General features: G+C 37.4%; 1 protein-coding gene across 1 annotated transcript in view; it reads left to right on the top strand.

Annotated features, from left to right (window-relative positions):
• The window catches only part of DCC (DCC netrin 1 receptor), a 1159181-nt gene that overhangs the window by 967859 nt on the left and 173423 nt on the right, over nucleotides 1–17899 (top strand). The window contains exon 15 of the mRNA XM_066246236.1: nucleotides 16879–17073. Coding sequence (XP_066102333.1) covers nucleotides 16879–17073 — 195 coding nt within the window. The remainder of the gene's footprint in view (nucleotides 1–16878; nucleotides 17074–17899) is intronic.

Raw genomic sequence — 17899 nt, 5'->3', positions numbered from 1 at the left:
GAATCCAATAATATGCTTTATCATAAGCAAGTCATTAATGGATTTTTAAAAACAGTGACTTAATTGTGTACACATTTCAAAGAGATTACTCTGGCAGAAACATAAAAAAAATGTATTAGAAGTAGGCAAACATGAACCAGCCAGCCCAGTTAGGAGAATTGTAGAGGTAATGTTACATTTTATGGAACAGTAATTTGAAGCCTAGAAGATGTTAATAAGCTATTGAAATACCTTCCTTTATTATTTTACTTGACAAATTAACTTTTAATGTTGTAAGTAACTGTGGAGCTGAAACTCAAGACCAAGTTTGGTGAGTGAGTGTCCAGTGCAGGTTTATCAGACAAAGCCTCCACTAATGCTTTAGAACTGACCCTGTGACAATAACAGACAGTGATTCGAGGCACAGGATTCTAAGAAATGAGGTCATATCATTTACCCAAACTAAAAGACTATATCTCTTACTGGAAGGAGTGGAAATAAATGGGGCAGAGATATTGAAGGTCCCATAAAATACCCAGGATGGATGGGACTCTCCACTTGACTTATGTGCTCTTTCTCCTCACTCGAATGACTCACAAGTGAAACTAAAATGTAATATCCTGGGATTGCACAGAACTTTTATTTAGTTGCATGCTTCTCATATCCATGCAGTCTTAATATAATACAATTCACACATCTGTTTTGACCAAGCATCTCTTTGCCATGCTCCTGTGTAGAGTCCAAATCAAGGTTGCTTAATTGTCTTTGTTGGAACATTTCCATGCCCATGGCTTAATATGTCCCCCTTCTGCATGCAGCATTCCTCTTTACTTTTTTCTTATTTTAGTAGTGATGCAGTTATTATTAATCATAATTAAGAACCACGAGTGTGCCATGTCATGGAGAGTACAGATGTTCAAGAAATAGGAACAGCCCTCTTGAGGGATAAACAGAAAAAGGCTATACTGGTTGAAAAGACTTAATGAAAACAAATAATACTTGACCTAGAAACTTTAGTGGAAGGGCATTGACCAAGTTTACAGGGAATGCGAGTTGAGATAACTTAGTAGATATTCTAAAAGAATGCCTTTAGAAAAATTATTTCTGCCACTCTTGGTACAAAATGTATTCTTATTCATCCAAATGTTATTCATTTACCAGTCAATTATCTTAACATTTTTTCTAATTATGATAACCTCTATTTTTTCCTGCCTAATATCACTTTGCATTATTAATCTTTTAAAATTAACTCTAATGTAGTATTTTTGAGATTACATTTAATGGGATGACATTGATCAATAAGAGTACATAGGTTTCAGGTGAACATCTTATAGCATTTGAACTGTCGATTGTGTTGTGTGCCCATCAGCCAAAGTCAAATCATTTTACACCACCATATATTTGTTCCTCTTAACTCTACTCCCTCCTCCCCCTGGATAACCACTTTTATCTATGACCATGAGTCTCAGTTTTATATCCCACCTATGCGTGAAATCATATAGTTCTTAGCTTTTTCTGATTTACTTTTTACTTAGTATAGTGTTCTCAATGTTCATCCATATTGTCATAAATGGCAATACGTCATCATTTCTTATGGCTGAGTAGTATTCCATTGTGGTACATGTATATGTACCACATCTTCTTTGTCCAATCCTCTATCGAAGAACGCTTTGGTTGTTTTCATATTTGTCCACCATGAATAATACTGCAATGAATATGGGACTGCATGTGTCTTTCTATACCAATGTTTTCAAGTTTTTTAAGTAGTTACCCAGTAAAGTTTTTTAAGTAGTTACCCAGTAGTTACCATAATACCCAGAATTACCTGGGTCATATGGTAATTCTATTCTTAATTTTTTGAGGTACCACCATATTCTCTTCCAAAATAGACTTACCAGTTTACATTCCTACCAGCAGGTTTTAGTAACAGGGTTATGTTGACCTCATAAAATGTGTTAGGGAGTATTGCTTCTTCTTCACATTTTTGGAAGATTTTGAGAAAAATAGGTATCAAATCTTCTTTGAATGTTTGGTAGAATTTACTAGTTTAGCCATCTGGTCCGGGACTTTTATTTGGGGGGAGGTTTTTGATAGTTGTTTCTATTTCCTCCCTGTTTATAGGTCTATTTAGGTTTCCCACTTCATGACTCAGGCTAGATTGTATAGTTCTAGGAGCTTATCTGTTTCTTCTAGATTGTTTAATTTGGTGGCATATACTCTTTCATAGTATTCTAGCATGATCCTTTGTATATCTATGATGTCTGTGATAAATTCTACTCTTTAATTTCAAATTTTGTATATATGAGTCCTTACTCTTTTTTTCTTAGTGAGTCTAGCCAGGAGTTTGTCAATTTTATTGATCTTTTCAAAGAACCAGCATTTTGTTTTATTCATTTTATCTACAGTTTCTTTGTTCTCTATTTTATTTAATTTTGCTCTAATTTTTACTATTTCCTTTCTTCTGCTGAATTATGGGTTGCCTTTGTTCTTCTTTTTCTAGTTCTATCAGATGTGATATTAGGTTGTTTACTTGGGATCTCTCTTGTTCCTCAATATAAGCCTGTAATGATATTAACTTCCCTCTTATTACTACTTTCAAAGTGTCCCAGAAATTATTTTTTTCAGTGAGAGGAAGGGAGGCCGAGACAGACTCCTGCATGTATCCTGCCCAGGATCCACCAAACAAGCCCACTAGGGGGTGATGTTCTTCCCATCTGGGGTCCTTGCTCTGTTGCAACCAGAGCCATTTTTTTAGCACCTGAGGTAGAAGTCATGGAGCCATCCTCAGCGCCTGGGGCCAACTTGCTCCAGTGGAGCCCTGGCTGTAGGAGGGGAGGAGAAGAGAGAGCTAGAGAAAGAAAGAGAGAGAAGTGAGAGGGGGAGAGGTGGAGAAGCAGATGATCACTTCTTCTGTGTGCCCCAGCCAGGAATCAAACCTGAGACATCCACAAGCTGGCTGAGCCAACCAGCCAGGGTTTGTATCCCAGAAGTTTTGATATGTCATGTTGTCATTCTCATTGGTCTGTAAATATCTTTTGATCACTGCTTTTATTTCTTCTTTGACCCAGTCACTTTTTAGAAGTACATTGTTTAATTTCCACTTTTTGTGGGTTTTACTTCCTTTTTGCCGTTGAAGTCTAATTTCAAAGCACTATGGTCAGAAAATATTCTTGCTATAATTTCAGTCTTCTTGAATTTATTGAGGTAGTTTTATAGCCCAACATATGGCTTATCCTTGAGAATGTTCCATGCACACTGGAAAAGAATGTATAACCTGATGTTCTGTAAAAGCCAAAACGTCCATTTGGTCTAGTGTGTCATTTAAGGCCGATTATTTCTTTACTGACTTTCTGTTTGGATGATCTATCTAAAGTTGCAAATGGTGTGTTGAGATCTCCAACTATGACTGCATTTTGACTGTTCCTATTTTTATATCTGTTAGTAGAAATCATATATTTTTGTGCTCCCTGATTTGCTGGAGATATATATATATATATATATATATATATATATATATATATATATATATATTAAGTGATATGTCTTCTTGAAATACTATTGCCTTTATCATTATAAAATGTTCATCTTTGTCAATTGTTATCTTTGTTGTCTTGAGGTCGGTGTTGTCAGATATATGTATGGCTACACCTGCCTTTCTTTGGGTATTATTTGCTTGGAGAATCATTTTCCAACCTTTCACTTTGAGTCTACTTTTGTCCCTGAAGCTTTGATGAGTCTCCTAAAGGTAGCATATGGTTGGGTTTTGCTTTTTGATCAAATCTGCTACTATGTGCCTCTTTATTGGTGAGTTCAGTCCATTTACATTCAGGGTAAATATTGACATATGAGGCTTTCTAATAGCCTTCTAATGTTTTGTTTTCTGGTAGCTGTGTGTCTCCTTTGGTTCTTTTCCTTTGTGTTTTTGTCAGTTATTATTGTTTGATGGTATTCCATGCTTTTTCCCTCTATTTATACTTTTTTTAAGCTATGTATTTCAGTTTTTTTTTTTCATAGATGGCTATCATTAGGTTATTGAGAGAAAAGTTTTCAATATACAAGAATCCTTTGTCTTATGAGTGCTTCTGCATTCTATCTCCCTTTGCTATTTCAGACCTTTAGCCTCTCCCACACCAGGTTTTTGTTGGCATAGATTATCCTTGTGTATATTGTAACCTCATTGGAGCTTATATTTGTAGTTTTATGTTATTTTGTTTTTTGTATCCAGTAGAATAACCCCCTTAAGTATTTATTGCAGTGGGGGTTTTCCAGTGATAAATTCATCTTCTGTATGTCTGGAAAACTTTTTATTTCTTACTCATATTTGAGGGACAACTTTGATGGATACAGTATTCTTGGCTGGTAACTCCTCTCTTTCAGTTCTTTGAATGGTTGGTTCTACTCTCTTCTGGCTTACAGAGTTTCTGCTGAGAAGTCTGATGATAACTTGATGGGCTTTCCTTTATATGGTAAGTTCTTCTTTTTCCTACCTTCCTTGAGGATTCTTTCTTTGTCATTGATTTTTGACATTTTTATTTCAATGTTTCATGGAGAAGGTCTGTATGGGTTGAGATTACTAGGCATTCTGCTTGCTTCTTAGATTTGAGGCTTAACTCTTTCCACAGGCTTGGGAGGTTTTCATCAATTATTTGTTTGAATAGGTTCTCCCTCTCTTCTTCTTTTGAAATATCCATTATTCTTATATTGTTCCTTCTAATGAAGTCAGACAATTCTTGTAGAGCTCTCTATTTTTTTTAAATTCTTGCGTCTCTCTCTTCTTCCCTCTGGATCATCTCTAGTTTAATTGCCTGTCTTCAGTGTCACTAATTCTCTCCTCTATCTGGCCTGTTCTATTAGCTAAACTTGCTAGCTCATTTTTCAATTCATATATCGAGTTCTTCATCTCACATTTTAACGTTTTAGTCTCCTTGGTATGATATTCGTTTTGTTTTCTGAGCTCATTAAGTTGCCTGTCGGTATTTTCTCACATCTCATTGAGTATTTTCAGGACTCATTTTTAGTTCTCTTTCATTTACTGCAAGATTTCCATGTGATTAAAATTGCTTTCTGGAGAATTTTTATTTTATTTTTGAACTGTGTCTCTTTCTTGGGTAGTCATGCTATTTCTTTATTTCCTTGCGGGTATTTGAGAGTGGTATTCTTAAGAAATCAAGCAAATTTCAACAAATTAAAATAAAAGTAAATTTAAAAATAATATACAATACTGGCCCTGGCCGGTTGGCTCAGTTGTAGAGCGTCGGCCTGGCGTGTAGGAGTCCCAGGTTTGATTCCCGGCCAGGGCACACAGGAGAAGTACCCATCTGCTTCTCCACCCCTCCCCATCTCCTTCCTCTCTCTCTCTTCCCCTCTCACAGCCAAGGCTCCACTGGGGCAAAGTTGGCCCAGGCGCTGAGGATGGCTCTATGGCCTTTGCCTCAGGCACTAGAGTGGCTCTGGTTGCAACAGATCAATGCCCCAGATGGGAAGAGCATCGCCCCCTGGTGGGCATGCCAGGTGTATCCCGGTCGGGCGCATGTGGGAGTCTGTCTGACTGCCTCCCTGTTTCCATCTTCAGAAAAATACATAAATAAAAATAAATAAATAAATAAAATAATATACAATATAAATTAAAAATTAGAAGAACCACCAAAAATAAAAGCTAAAGAAAATAATAAAAAACAAACAAAACAACACAAAAAATAAAGAAAAAGAAAATACTAGAAGGTAAAAAACATTTCCAAAAGGTTGATTTTGTTGTTTATTTTTTTGTTGTTGTTGTTTTTGGCAAGGAGGTTGTGCTGGGTTACAAGTTTTAGCTCTGTAAAATTCCAGGCTGAACTCTGCTGAAAAGCTGCTGTTGCAAGGGTAGAGGCGGAGCTGCAGGGATGATGATGGGTGGGACTTGTCAGGGCTTTCCAGCTTTTGCAATGTCAATCTCAGGCCTCCGGGTACTCCTCCCTGTGTCTCAACAGAGCAGGATATCAGACACACAGCACCAGATACACAGCACCTCAGTTCTTCAGCTGTGTGGTATATTGCTGCCACTCTCAGTACCCACAAAGGGAGGGAGGCAGGATCTGGGAGGCTGGAGGGTCACACTTTGCATTTTTGTGTCTCTGTCCAAATACGAGCTGTGGGCAGACTGGGGAACACTGGCAGTGACCCCCATACTCTGCTGCCTTGGTTCAGTATCTCTCCAAATTCCCTCCAATCTGTCCATTCCTCCTGGCAGAAGACCTCAGTCACTCTGGGCTTCTCCCTTCTCTGGAGCCCAACTGCAAGTGCTTCTCCTTCACCTCTTTTTTCTTCCCCTCTCACCCTTAGTTCTTGTTATGCACTGATCTTTCAGGAATGCCTGTGAGCCCAGCTGGGCATTTTTTGCTAAGTTCTTAAGATTCATCTATGTTTTCATAAAGAGCAATATGATTTTTCTTAAATTGTAGATTTAGATAGGGTTTTGGAAACTAACTGAAATGGGAGGCATCCTTTGCTGTAGCCAAAGAAATCTGCATTGGAAGGGAACTGCAGACTCAGCCCTCTGCAGGTGCCTTGTGTTGTGTAATATCCCTGCCCTTGCTTGGGAGTCTACTGGCGAACTCCAAGGAAGTGATCTACTCCTTTGGTGGTAATTCAGAGCCCTGCAAGTCAGCTAAACGGACACAGTGGTTTGTCTAGAAAACTGAAAGCAATTCTGTCCCCTGTGGTTTCTCTAGTTCTCTTGCATCTCTGCTTGGCTTCAGCAGTTGACGATCAACAGTAACTTAGAGAAATACTCCTTTTCCTCGTGGATTACCCTTTAATTGGGATGCTTTGTTAAAGTAATTGAAGAACAAACCTCACTGTTTGTTCAGGGTTGCCTGAAAGTGTGTTTGCTATAGCTAACAGCTGGGAAGTTTAAAATATTTATTTTGTGCCTCAAAACTTCAGCTTAAAAAAAGACAAGGTTATTAGAATTCCCCAAAGTTCCTATGTAAATATCATGCATAAAGACATGAGAGAACCTGTGATAAATTGCAGCAGGGTATCCTCTAGGCCAGCAATTTTCAACAGGTGTGCTTCAAGAATTTTTAAGACATGCAATATCTGACTATTTAGTCAGGGACACTGACCTTTTCTATTAGATTGTCAAATTAAAAAAATATGATAGCCAGTACAACAATAGCTATATGGTGCAAAAAAAATCAAAATTATACCTTTTTTTAGTAAGATTAGCAAAAATATATTTTTTGGTGTGCCATAGAATTTTAATAATTTGTTTATGTGTACCATGAGATGAAAAGGTTGAAAATTGCTGCTCTAGGAAATTGAGCTGAGGGGGGGCTCTCTTCATGTTGCTTTTTTTTTCTTCTCATTTTAAATTGAGCAAGTAGAAATTGCTACACATCAATCATTACATAGTTTAAAATTGAACTTCTACCCTAACATGGAGGAGGTTGGCTTAAGAATACAAGAGGGATGTGCCAAAAACTGTGACCCTAGGAGCAATCTCTAATATCCTGCCCCTGGGAAATAGGGAATTAGCCCTATTAGCCCAATCACGTAATGGATGGAATGAGATTATTGTGAATTCATTTGGTTTAAGAAGTGAACCACCAAGAAACTCCTGTGTTTTGAAACTTGCACAACATACAGTATTTGCTAAGATCATGGCTTTGAGAACAAATACATAAAGCTTATTTTCAGAGTAATGATAAAATCTAACATGATGAAACCCCCCTGGAGAAGGAACACTACGTATTAAAATTTTCATATTTATTCAAAATATAGACTCTGAAAAAAGTGAATGACCCAAATACAGAGATTATTGCATGTGAACTTTATGGTAGAAAGATACAAGATTCTAGGGCGATTTTAGGTTGGTGTCCTTGAACTTGAAATTGTGAGAACACATATCGAAGACATGGATAGATCCCATTGCCTGTGTTCTATTTGACATGCTGACCTCATCCTGGGACAGATATCTGCCCTTGCCAGTGGTGCTTGTCAAATCAAGAACTCCACAGAGGGAGCCCATGTTCGTTCAATGTTGAAGCAAAAAAAGGACTGTTTTCACCTGATTGATATCTAGTGTTGAGGTTCTGCAGTTTCCTTCAGCAAGAAAGAACCAGGGAAGGAAGAATCTCAATTGTTTTGTTAAGGCTCAACTTGGGGTATGGTTTTGAGAGTCTTGTCCCTAAGGAATATCTTACATTTTTACTTCTTTTTTCCTATTGAGTTATCATATCAGTGAACCATGATTAGTACGTAATGGTTCAGAGACTAAAGGACCTGGAATCCAATCAATGACCTCTTCAGGAAAATGCCAATTACTTTCCGGCCTTGGGCAGACAACTTTATTCCAATAGTCTGCAGTTAGTGTCACTAGGAGTAAGTTTTTTATGTATCATGAACTGAAGGACACAGATGACACCATCACCCCCACCCCTGCCTTAGATCTACCAGTTTAATTAATATAGATTTAGAAGACACTGTTCCCCCCCAGAATTAGAATTCACTGTTGTGCTATTAAAGAAACAAATCTGTCAAAACTCTTTTTTTAAAGCACTGGCTATATACCAACCTTCTGCCCTTGAATTTCTACATATTTTTATTTCTTTTATTCCTGGTTTTATTCTATATTTTGTATTCTTAAAAAAATTTCCAACTTTATTGAGACATAATAGACATGCAGTATTGTGTACAATGTGTACAGCATGATGTTTACCATGTTAAGATTAGTTAACACACCACTCACCTCACATAATTAATTTTGTATGTGTAGGTGAGGACATTTTAGATCTACTCTCTTAGAAACTTTTAAGTATATAATACAGTATTGTTAAGTATAGTCCCTGTGGTGTACATTAATCCTCCAGAACATATTCATCTTATAGCTGGAAGTTCACATCCTTTGACCCACATCTAATCATCATTCCACCCCCACTCCCACCCTGGTTGCTGCCCCAAGAAAGCTTCTATTAACATTAATTTTTAATTTCAGGAGCAGTGATAGGATAAAATAATAATAGACAAAAGTAGCATGAAAAATTAAGTAAACTAACAGAATGAGATTACTTGATATAAAATAATTCAGATTGAAGGAAACATATTAAAAGTAAACAGAAAGATGAAATACAGTTAAAATTATAAATCTTAACTTTGAAAAGCAAAAAAATTGAGGTAAATAGTATAAAACGTGTAGAATAACTAAGAAGGTAAACTCTTTGTGAAATAATAGATTAACAACTACACGTAGAATAGGCATTTTTGAGAACAAAAATACGTGAAATATTTAATGATAAAACATTTATTGAAATGCTAAGTATTGTGCTTATGAGTAATAGGTCTCCATAAATTTTAGCCATTATTGTTATTAAGCACAAAAACAAAAACCCAGATGATTTAAAAAATTTTAATGCTGAAAATCAATAAAATTACTCAGAAGTGTATATGTATTTATGTGCAGATTGATATTTTAAACATTTTGAATTACTATTCAGGGTTCGGGGGGAGAAATGACAGCAAAGGGACAGCAGGAGAAAAATTTTGAGGCTCATGAAACTGTCTTGAACCATGTGTTTGTCAAAACCCATAGAACTGCATACCGCTGAATAAATTTGGCTGCATGAAAATTAAAAATATATTAAAACGTTATTAAAGAGGAGACGGTGCGAGCAGAGTTGAAAGAAAAAAAAAAGACAAGGTCAAGTTTAGTGGTGAATAGATGTGATTTTCCACTACAATAATTATATAAATGGCATTTAAACTTTATAGGGTGAGTAGCTTAAGGAAGATATGCCATCCATTGATGAGAACTAACCCTGCCAATAGAATGAACACGCTAGTATATATAAGACCTGTCTAGAAACAGAGTTTGGGTATTTCAATTGCCTTATATAATTCTCTGTAAAAAATATAGGCTGTTAAGGACTGGAACAAAACTCTAACAAAATGACCCATAAATGCAGCACACTAAAAAGAGAATAGATGTGTGAGTATTTGTCAAAAGTACCAAAGCCTGACCCTGCTAGGCATTACCATGCGCACCAGATTCGCAAAAGGCTGCAGTCGATTTCATTAGCAGGAGCCAGCGGACACAAATCTTGTTGGCCACGAGGAGAAAACAGCCTTAATAACTGTATTTTCATCTTGTTTCTTTTCTATGTTATTCCGTTTTTTTCTTAGAATTCTTATGGGGAGAGTTGTAGAAAACTGTGGTCATTTTCTATTTAATGGAAGTTATATATAATGACAATTTTATTGAACGTTATGGGAAGTAGAAACTTTGTTTCCATATTTTGTGAGTCCTTTGTGCCAGGAACTAGCTGTAGAGAATTCATGAAAAAGGAGAAGACAAAAAATAATGAAATAATCACATCAACTAAGTAGCAGAATCAGTGATAATATATCCGAAGGGGAAAAAAATGAGAGGAGATTATTAGGAGATTAGAATATTAGAGATTATGGGAAAAAATAGCAAGTTTAAATACAGTAGCCAGGAAATGTTGCAACTGGAAATTAAATAACAAAACTTTGAAGGAGGGGAGAGCTTCCCAGGCAGAGAAATGCAAATGTCCTGAGGTCAGAACATGTCTGGCACGTGTGAGTAATAGCAGTGTCCAGTGTGGAGCAGATGATGGGGGTGAGGGGAGCAAAGGGAAAGTGGCAGGAGAGGAGGACGGAGGACTAAGTGAGGTGGAGGGAGGGGTAGATCATACATGACCTTTTAAGCCTATGTAAAGAACCTCGCTCTACAATATGGCATGGGAAGGCTGAAGGGGGAGGGATTGAGTCCAGCAATATGTGATTTTATTTGTGTACACATGTACGCTATATCTATATTCATACACACTTATTTTTAAATACCCTCTATGTGGTATGGCTACCACATCTATGTATCTGGCGACAGCCTTTCACCAAATCCCCACACTTTATACCCACCTACATTCCTTATATCTCTACAGGTATGAGTGTTAGGCATCTCACAGCTAACGTGACCTAAGAACTCACTCGTTTGTCCTCATCTCAGTAGATCGTGCACCAAGTGTCTAAGCCAAAGACATGTGAATTATGGCTGAGTCTCTGCTCTCCCACGCCTCTCACCTCCAATCTATCGCTTTGCTGACTGTACCTTCCAAATGTCCCAATGGTGTCTGCTTCATCACCACAATGGCCAGCTAGACAAGTACAAAAGAATTTTCAAGGTCTTCTAACTTTTTAAAAAAAATGTTTTGCAATACACATAAAATAAGCATTTTAAGTGTACAGTTAGTGACTTTAAGGGCATTCACACTTTTGTGCAAACATCATCACCACCTTCTTTTAGAACCCTTCATCTTACAAAACTGAAACTGTGTACCCATTAGACAATAACTCCATAACACCCCACCTCCAGCCCCAGGAAACGCTGTTCTTTCTGTCTCTAGGAATTTGACTACTCTGTGCACCTCATATAAATAGAATCACAAAATTGCCCTTTTGTGACTGGCTTATTTCACTTACCATAACATAATGTCCCCAAGACTTACTCAGGTTGTAGCATGTGTCAGCATTTACTCTCTATTTAAAGATGAAAAATATTCCATTGTGTGTAGATACCACAGCTTGTTTAACCACTCATCTATGGATGGGCTCTTGGGTGGCTTCTTACCTTTTGGCTATTATGAATAATAATGCCATGAACACAGGCGTCTAAATACCTGTTTGAGTTCCTGCTTTCAGTTCTTTTGGAAATATACCCAGATGTGAAAATACTGAATCCAATAATAATTCTATTTTTAATATTTTCGAAGAACTGCCTTTATGTCTTCCATAGTAGCAACACTATTTTACATTCCTGTTGGGTGACCCCTTTTTTTATCTTTATTTTCCTCTTATCCTCTATGAGTCAATTAATCCCAATGACCATCTTGATTTGTTTTTTTTTTTTTGTATTTTTCTGAAGTTGGAAACAGGGAGGCAGTCAGACAGACTCCCACATGCGCCCGACTGGGATCCACCCGGCACACCCACCAGGAGGTGATGTTCTGCCCATCTGGGGTGTTGCTCTGTTGCAACCAGAGCCACTCTAGCGCCTGAGGCAGAGGCCACAGAGCCATCCCCAGCGCCCAGGCCATCTTTTGCTCCAATGGAGCCTTGGCTGCAGATGGAGAAGCAGATGGGCGCTTCTCCTGTGTGCCCTGGCCGGGAATCGAACCCAGGACTCCTGCATGCCAGGCTGATGCTCTACCACTGAGCCAACTGGCCAGGGCCCATCTTCGCTTTTTTTTTCTTTTTTATAAAAAAATACCAACCTCACTCTTGCTATAAGATTTTTGATGTAGTTGTTCCCTCTGTTTATAAAGCTTTCCACCCAGACATTTGCTTGACTGGCTCTTTCTGATCATTAACCTTAGACTCTACCGGTGATGCCTTCCTTGGGGTCTGTTACCAGGCCACCAGCGTGGCACTTATCAAAATCTCATGGGTTCCTTGTTTATTCTTTTTATTTTTATTTTTTATCTTACCACCCCAATATATATCCCCTATACCTAGTACTTTGACTGACACATAGGTAATTCACAGTAATTGTTAAAAAGTCACTGGGATTAATCTGATAATGTTCTATTGTGTTATATGTGAATATTACTCATTAGTGGAAACCTATAATCACCACTCAAAGAATAATAAGTGTCCTTTTAGAAACAAATTAAACTAAAGATCCATAGTTTCATAGTATAATCAAGAACGGCAGTTGACCTAGTTATCTTAATAAATTCAGACTCCAGTAGAAATTTGGGGCCTCATTAATTTGGATATTTCAGGCAAAATGTGTTCTTTGGTTTCAAATTATTCCAATGATGCCTTAATCCTTATCTATGCCTTATAAATGCACTCGTTGTCCTAGAGGTACTTGAGAAATTGTTCATGTATTTCTGACTAGCAAGTCTCAGTGTCAGCCTCCCGAGAGCATTCCTGTCACACTCCTTCCACAGCGGCTTTTCTGAGTTGGTGGTTCATAGTTCATTCCGGTAGTAACTACTCTCATACTCCATCACGTCACGGGAGTGAGAGAAAACTCACTCATGGAAGATAAAAGGCAAGTTGACATTTCTGTCTTTATATTAAGAAGTGAACAGGGGGTCACAAACAGGCAATTCTGGATTATAAAAATCTCAACACAGTTATCTTGATAACGAGGCCATGTGTTATGAAAGATTTAGGTCTAATATAGATACCCTTCCCTCTGGCTGTATGATCTTTATTGAGTGGTAAAAGGCCACTAAGTGTTTAGAGAGAGGCAATGTATATTCTTACATATTAACATTGTTATTTTTTGTAACGTTAAAGTTGTTTTAGAGTTAGGGTCTAGGACTTAGGAGTGAAAAGTAAAGACGCATGGGGTGTACTAACAGCCTCACTTCTTCAACCACCAGTATGTATGCTCATCACAATGGTAATCTTAAAGCTCAAAGATCAAATGGATGGGTACTAACTTAACTCACATGCAGAGGGACCACTCTGTGGTTTGCAGATAGATGGAGAAAGTTACCATTCTGAAAACATTTTAAATAGATTTATTTTTATATTCTAAAAGGCATTATTTATTATCATTGAACTTTATAGGCTTTTCTATTTGTCTTGAAAGTCATAATTACAGAAAATTTGAATACTGTGTAGTTCATTTTCTAAATGTCAGATTATCTTGTTGTTTCAATAATTATTGTAAAGGCTTCAAAAGTGTTGCACAGAATTTATTTTAGAGCCCATTACATTTCAAGGACGCTGGAGAGGCTCTGTGGCAATAGGGTTAAAAAGGATTTTTAATTGAATTTATTAGGGTGACCGCAGTTCACAGAACCGTACAGGTTTCAGATGTACAACTCATTAAAACATCATCTGTACACTGCATCTTGCATGCATTGCCCAAAGCAGTCTCTTGCCCCCATCTATTCTCTCTTTGCCCACCTCTACCTGACCCTCTCCCCGCTTTCTTCTGGCTATCACCACACCGTTTTCTGTATCTGTGTGTTCTGTATATATGGGGGTTTTATATATGTATAGGGGATTTTTGTTTGCTTGATCCCATCACCTTCTTTCACCCAGCCCCCTGCCACTCCCCTCGGACAGCTGTCCGTCTGTTCCTTGCACCCTGCCTCTGTTTCTATTTTGTTCTTCAGTTCGTTTTGATCACTAGATTCCACATATAAGCGAGAACACATGGTGTTTTTTCTTTTTCTGACTGGTTTATTAATCCATCCCCTTCATCCCTTATTATTTTTATTTAGTGTTAAATTCTTCACAGATACTGTGTATCTGCTGTTAAGGTTTATATCCATAATTCTTTGGACACGTTGCATATTACATCACAGGCTTCTTCAGGACAGACAAAGAATAGCTGTCTCCTTTTTGTTTACAAATGGGCCTCTTCAGAAGAAAAAAGCATCTTTAGAAAATGCTGTTGATGTGTAATCTTTATAATGTAGCATCTTTTGAGAGGCTGTTAGTATAATACCTATTTTTAAAACTTTAATAAAAGACCCACTTTTATCTATCACTTAAGCTAGAAGTGTGTGTTGATGGTAGATAAAGTTGGTAGAGATTGCTTCTCCTTTTGTTATTTCATCAAGGAGAGAAATATGTTGTAATATTACTTTTGATCATCAAATAATTCTCTTGCATAATTTGACATATGTTACCATTAGAAATCTTTAGTGAGGAAAAAAATGATGAACCAAATAGTTTGAATAAGGTTCAAATCACTAATATTTATGAGTGTCTATCAATTACCAAGAACTGTGCTGAACAATTAATGGACTTTTAATTTTGTATGGGCTCATTCTTCCTTAAATTTCTTCCCAGAATACTTACCTAATTTTCAAAGACTAGATTACATGTGACTGTATTAAACCTATCAAAATATTTATATTAGTGTGTTATTGCTGTATCTTTACTTTTCTGCCTTTTCCATTAAATTATAACGTCCCAAGGGGCCAGGTTTTATGTCTGCCATATTTCCTTTCTCCAGTCTCCTGAGCATCATTGTTACCTGTCCCATACTCTAAATATAATAGGTGCTCTATAAATATTTATTAATTAGGTGATGAGAGCTGTCCAGAAAATACATCATTTGTTTAAGATGGGATCATAGGGGAGAATGATGATATAAAAATCAGAATGTTAATTTATTAGTGTTCAACACACATTGTTCTTAGAAATAAATTCATGGCAGGGTAGCACAGGCACTCCACCCCTAATGGCTACCCATAATGAGGGTGCTTTTATGCATTATCTCATTAAATTTTCTTATCACCATATGAGACCATTGCTGTTCTTATCCTCGCTCTGCCTGTGAGGAAACCAAGGCTGAGAGAGGACAGATAAGGTCTTAAGGTCTCTCGCAGCTAATGAATGTACAGTACAAATTTGGACTTTTCTTTTTCATAGTTCCAGAGCTCAAGCCTTGCATCCATCAATATTTAGAATGACAATTTAATTAGAAGGCAAACTCAGAGAAGATAAATAAAGTCATGAGGACACACAGCCAGTAAATGACAGAGCCTGATATTAAACCAAATGAGCACACTCCAAAGTGTGAGAGGCTTTCATCCAGGCCTGTCTCCTTTCCTTTGCTAATCAATGCACATTTCGCAGATGCAATAAACCAGAGGTCAAGGACCATCCTAACCATGCTGAGACAATCTTGGCCCTATGCTATTTCTCCTGAGGATTTCTTCAGAAAGGGTTTTTATGTTGACTTTCATTTTTAGTTAAATCAGAGTAAATAATCCTTGGAAAAGACAAAAGTTTTGACATTTTGTTTTCCTTTCTATTATTTTTATATCTGCCTTGATTTTGTTACTGAACAAGGGTCACTGCCCAAAGCGCATAAGAGCCATAATTATGACACCAACCTTTGAGAGAAGAAAAAGCTTATTTTTGTAAATGCTGAGTCAACCCACAGGAGACAGGAATCACCAGTCAAAGCAGTCTCCCCGATCTGGAGTCCAGACAAGTTTTAAGAGTCAGAGGGAACAGGACGGCCTGAGGTAGTCCTGGTAGGGCAAATCTTGATGGGAAGGTTTTAGAAGTTGGACAGTGCAGTAGTCGGCAAACCGCGGCTCGTGAGCTACATGCGGCTCTTTGGCCCCTTGAGTGTGGCTCTTCCACAAAATACCACATGTGGGCGCTACCTCAATAAGGAATGTACCTACCTATATAGTTTAAGTTTAAAAAATTTGACTCTCAAAAGAAATTTCAATTGTTGTACTGTTGATATTTGGCTCTGTTGACTAATGAGTTTGCCGACCACTGGTTAGGGTCAAGGGGCAAGAGAAAGCACAAAGGAATTCCAGCCTGGCAGAGTTTGATTGGTCACTTCTATATTTGTCCACATTTGGTCTGGGCACTGAATCTTTCTTATTGAAGACTCTTTTTTGGTAAAAGACAGGTGGCCACACTTATATTACTTGATTTCTGGAAACTGTAGATCCTTGGTTCCGGGGTCAACTTGAGGACAGAGATAACACATTGCATAGTGCTGTCTCTGGAAAATAACTCAATGATTGCATAAATCACCAGTCTGCTTTGAGGGAGCAAACCAGTTTTAAGCTAGTCAATGTGATGTGTGTGCTGTTTCAATTTCACCCCCTACTAATAATACCTCAGAAGAAATAGGAAAAAATAAGCCCAAAGGGAAAACTATTAGGATAAAGATGAATGGAAGGTATTCAGTACTCTCTTGTGCTTAAGAAATTCTGTGGAAGCCCAGTTCAACAATGAATACATATGACATGCTGTAACAAGGAGGAACTGGGGCCATAAGTGATGCACTATCTAAGCATCTATGGGATATGATACCATCTTCTTTAAGTTGGAATTGTACCATGTGGCACATTCTCTTATGACACAGGCTGACAGACAGTGCCTCTCTTTGAATTCCAGAGTCTCAAGTTCCTGACCAGCCCAGCTCTCTTCATGTGAGGCCCCAGACCAACTGCATCATCATGAGTTGGACTCCTCCCTTGAACCCAAACATTGTGGTACGAGGTTACATCATTGGTTACGGTGTTGGGAGCCCTTATGCCGAGACAGTACGTGTGGATAGTAAACAGCGGTATTATTCCATTGAGAGGTTAGGTGAGTACCTGTGCTTTTTATTCTATAAAAGGAGAGAAATTGTTTACTTATTTTCTTTCTTGAAAAATTATTCTTTGGAATATTATTTCAATTTTCAGCATCCATTAATTCCTAAAACAATTTTTTTCCCATCTTCTATCCATCTACACACACACACACACACACACACACACATTTTTTCCCTGAATTTTCAGTTAGGGATTTTATCGAGATAGATTCACAGGAGTTGGTGCCCTAGTGTGTACCCTAGTTTATGTGTCATTTATGAAAAGTGCATTGGATCATTTTTCCTTTTTTTACTGATAAATGGGAACTTCTAATTTTAATGATTCTCATAAAATGAAAGACAACATAGTTTTTTTTTTATCTTTTTCTTATTAGGAAGATATTCTGTCAGTTTTCTTTAACCTTCAATTATCTAGTCACATTACCTTCTTTTTCCTTTGCATACATAGATAAAGCTTTATGGCTATTTAATTATGACTGTAAAACAACAAAGTGAAAAAGAAATGAATTTTCTATGAAGCCAATAACTTTGAGTTATCAAACCCCTTTCTACATATATTCCCTATCTCTTTCCAACCCAAGTTCTCTTATTGTACTCAGCCTTAGTGTTGGGCCAATGAGTTTGTAAAATCTGTATTTTCTGGTGTTGCTCACTTTTATTGTTAACAATGGCTGCCGACCACATGATTGCATTGCCCAGGTGATACTGTTAATTACCTTCATGCTTGGGAAGGGGCTTGTTTATGCTAATGTGTGCTGGAGGAGAGGTTTTGCACCAAAAGGTTTTAAAGAAAAAGAAGGAGGAGCTAGGAAGCCATTT

Source organism: Saccopteryx bilineata, chromosome 11 (assembly GCF_036850765.1).
Source record: "Saccopteryx bilineata isolate mSacBil1 chromosome 11, mSacBil1_pri_phased_curated, whole genome shotgun sequence".
In the NCBI taxonomy this organism is placed as follows: domain Eukaryota; kingdom Metazoa; phylum Chordata; class Mammalia; order Chiroptera; family Emballonuridae; genus Saccopteryx; species Saccopteryx bilineata.
Note: the sequence above shows the minus strand (reverse complement) of the source record. Positions and strands in the feature narration are given on the sequence as shown.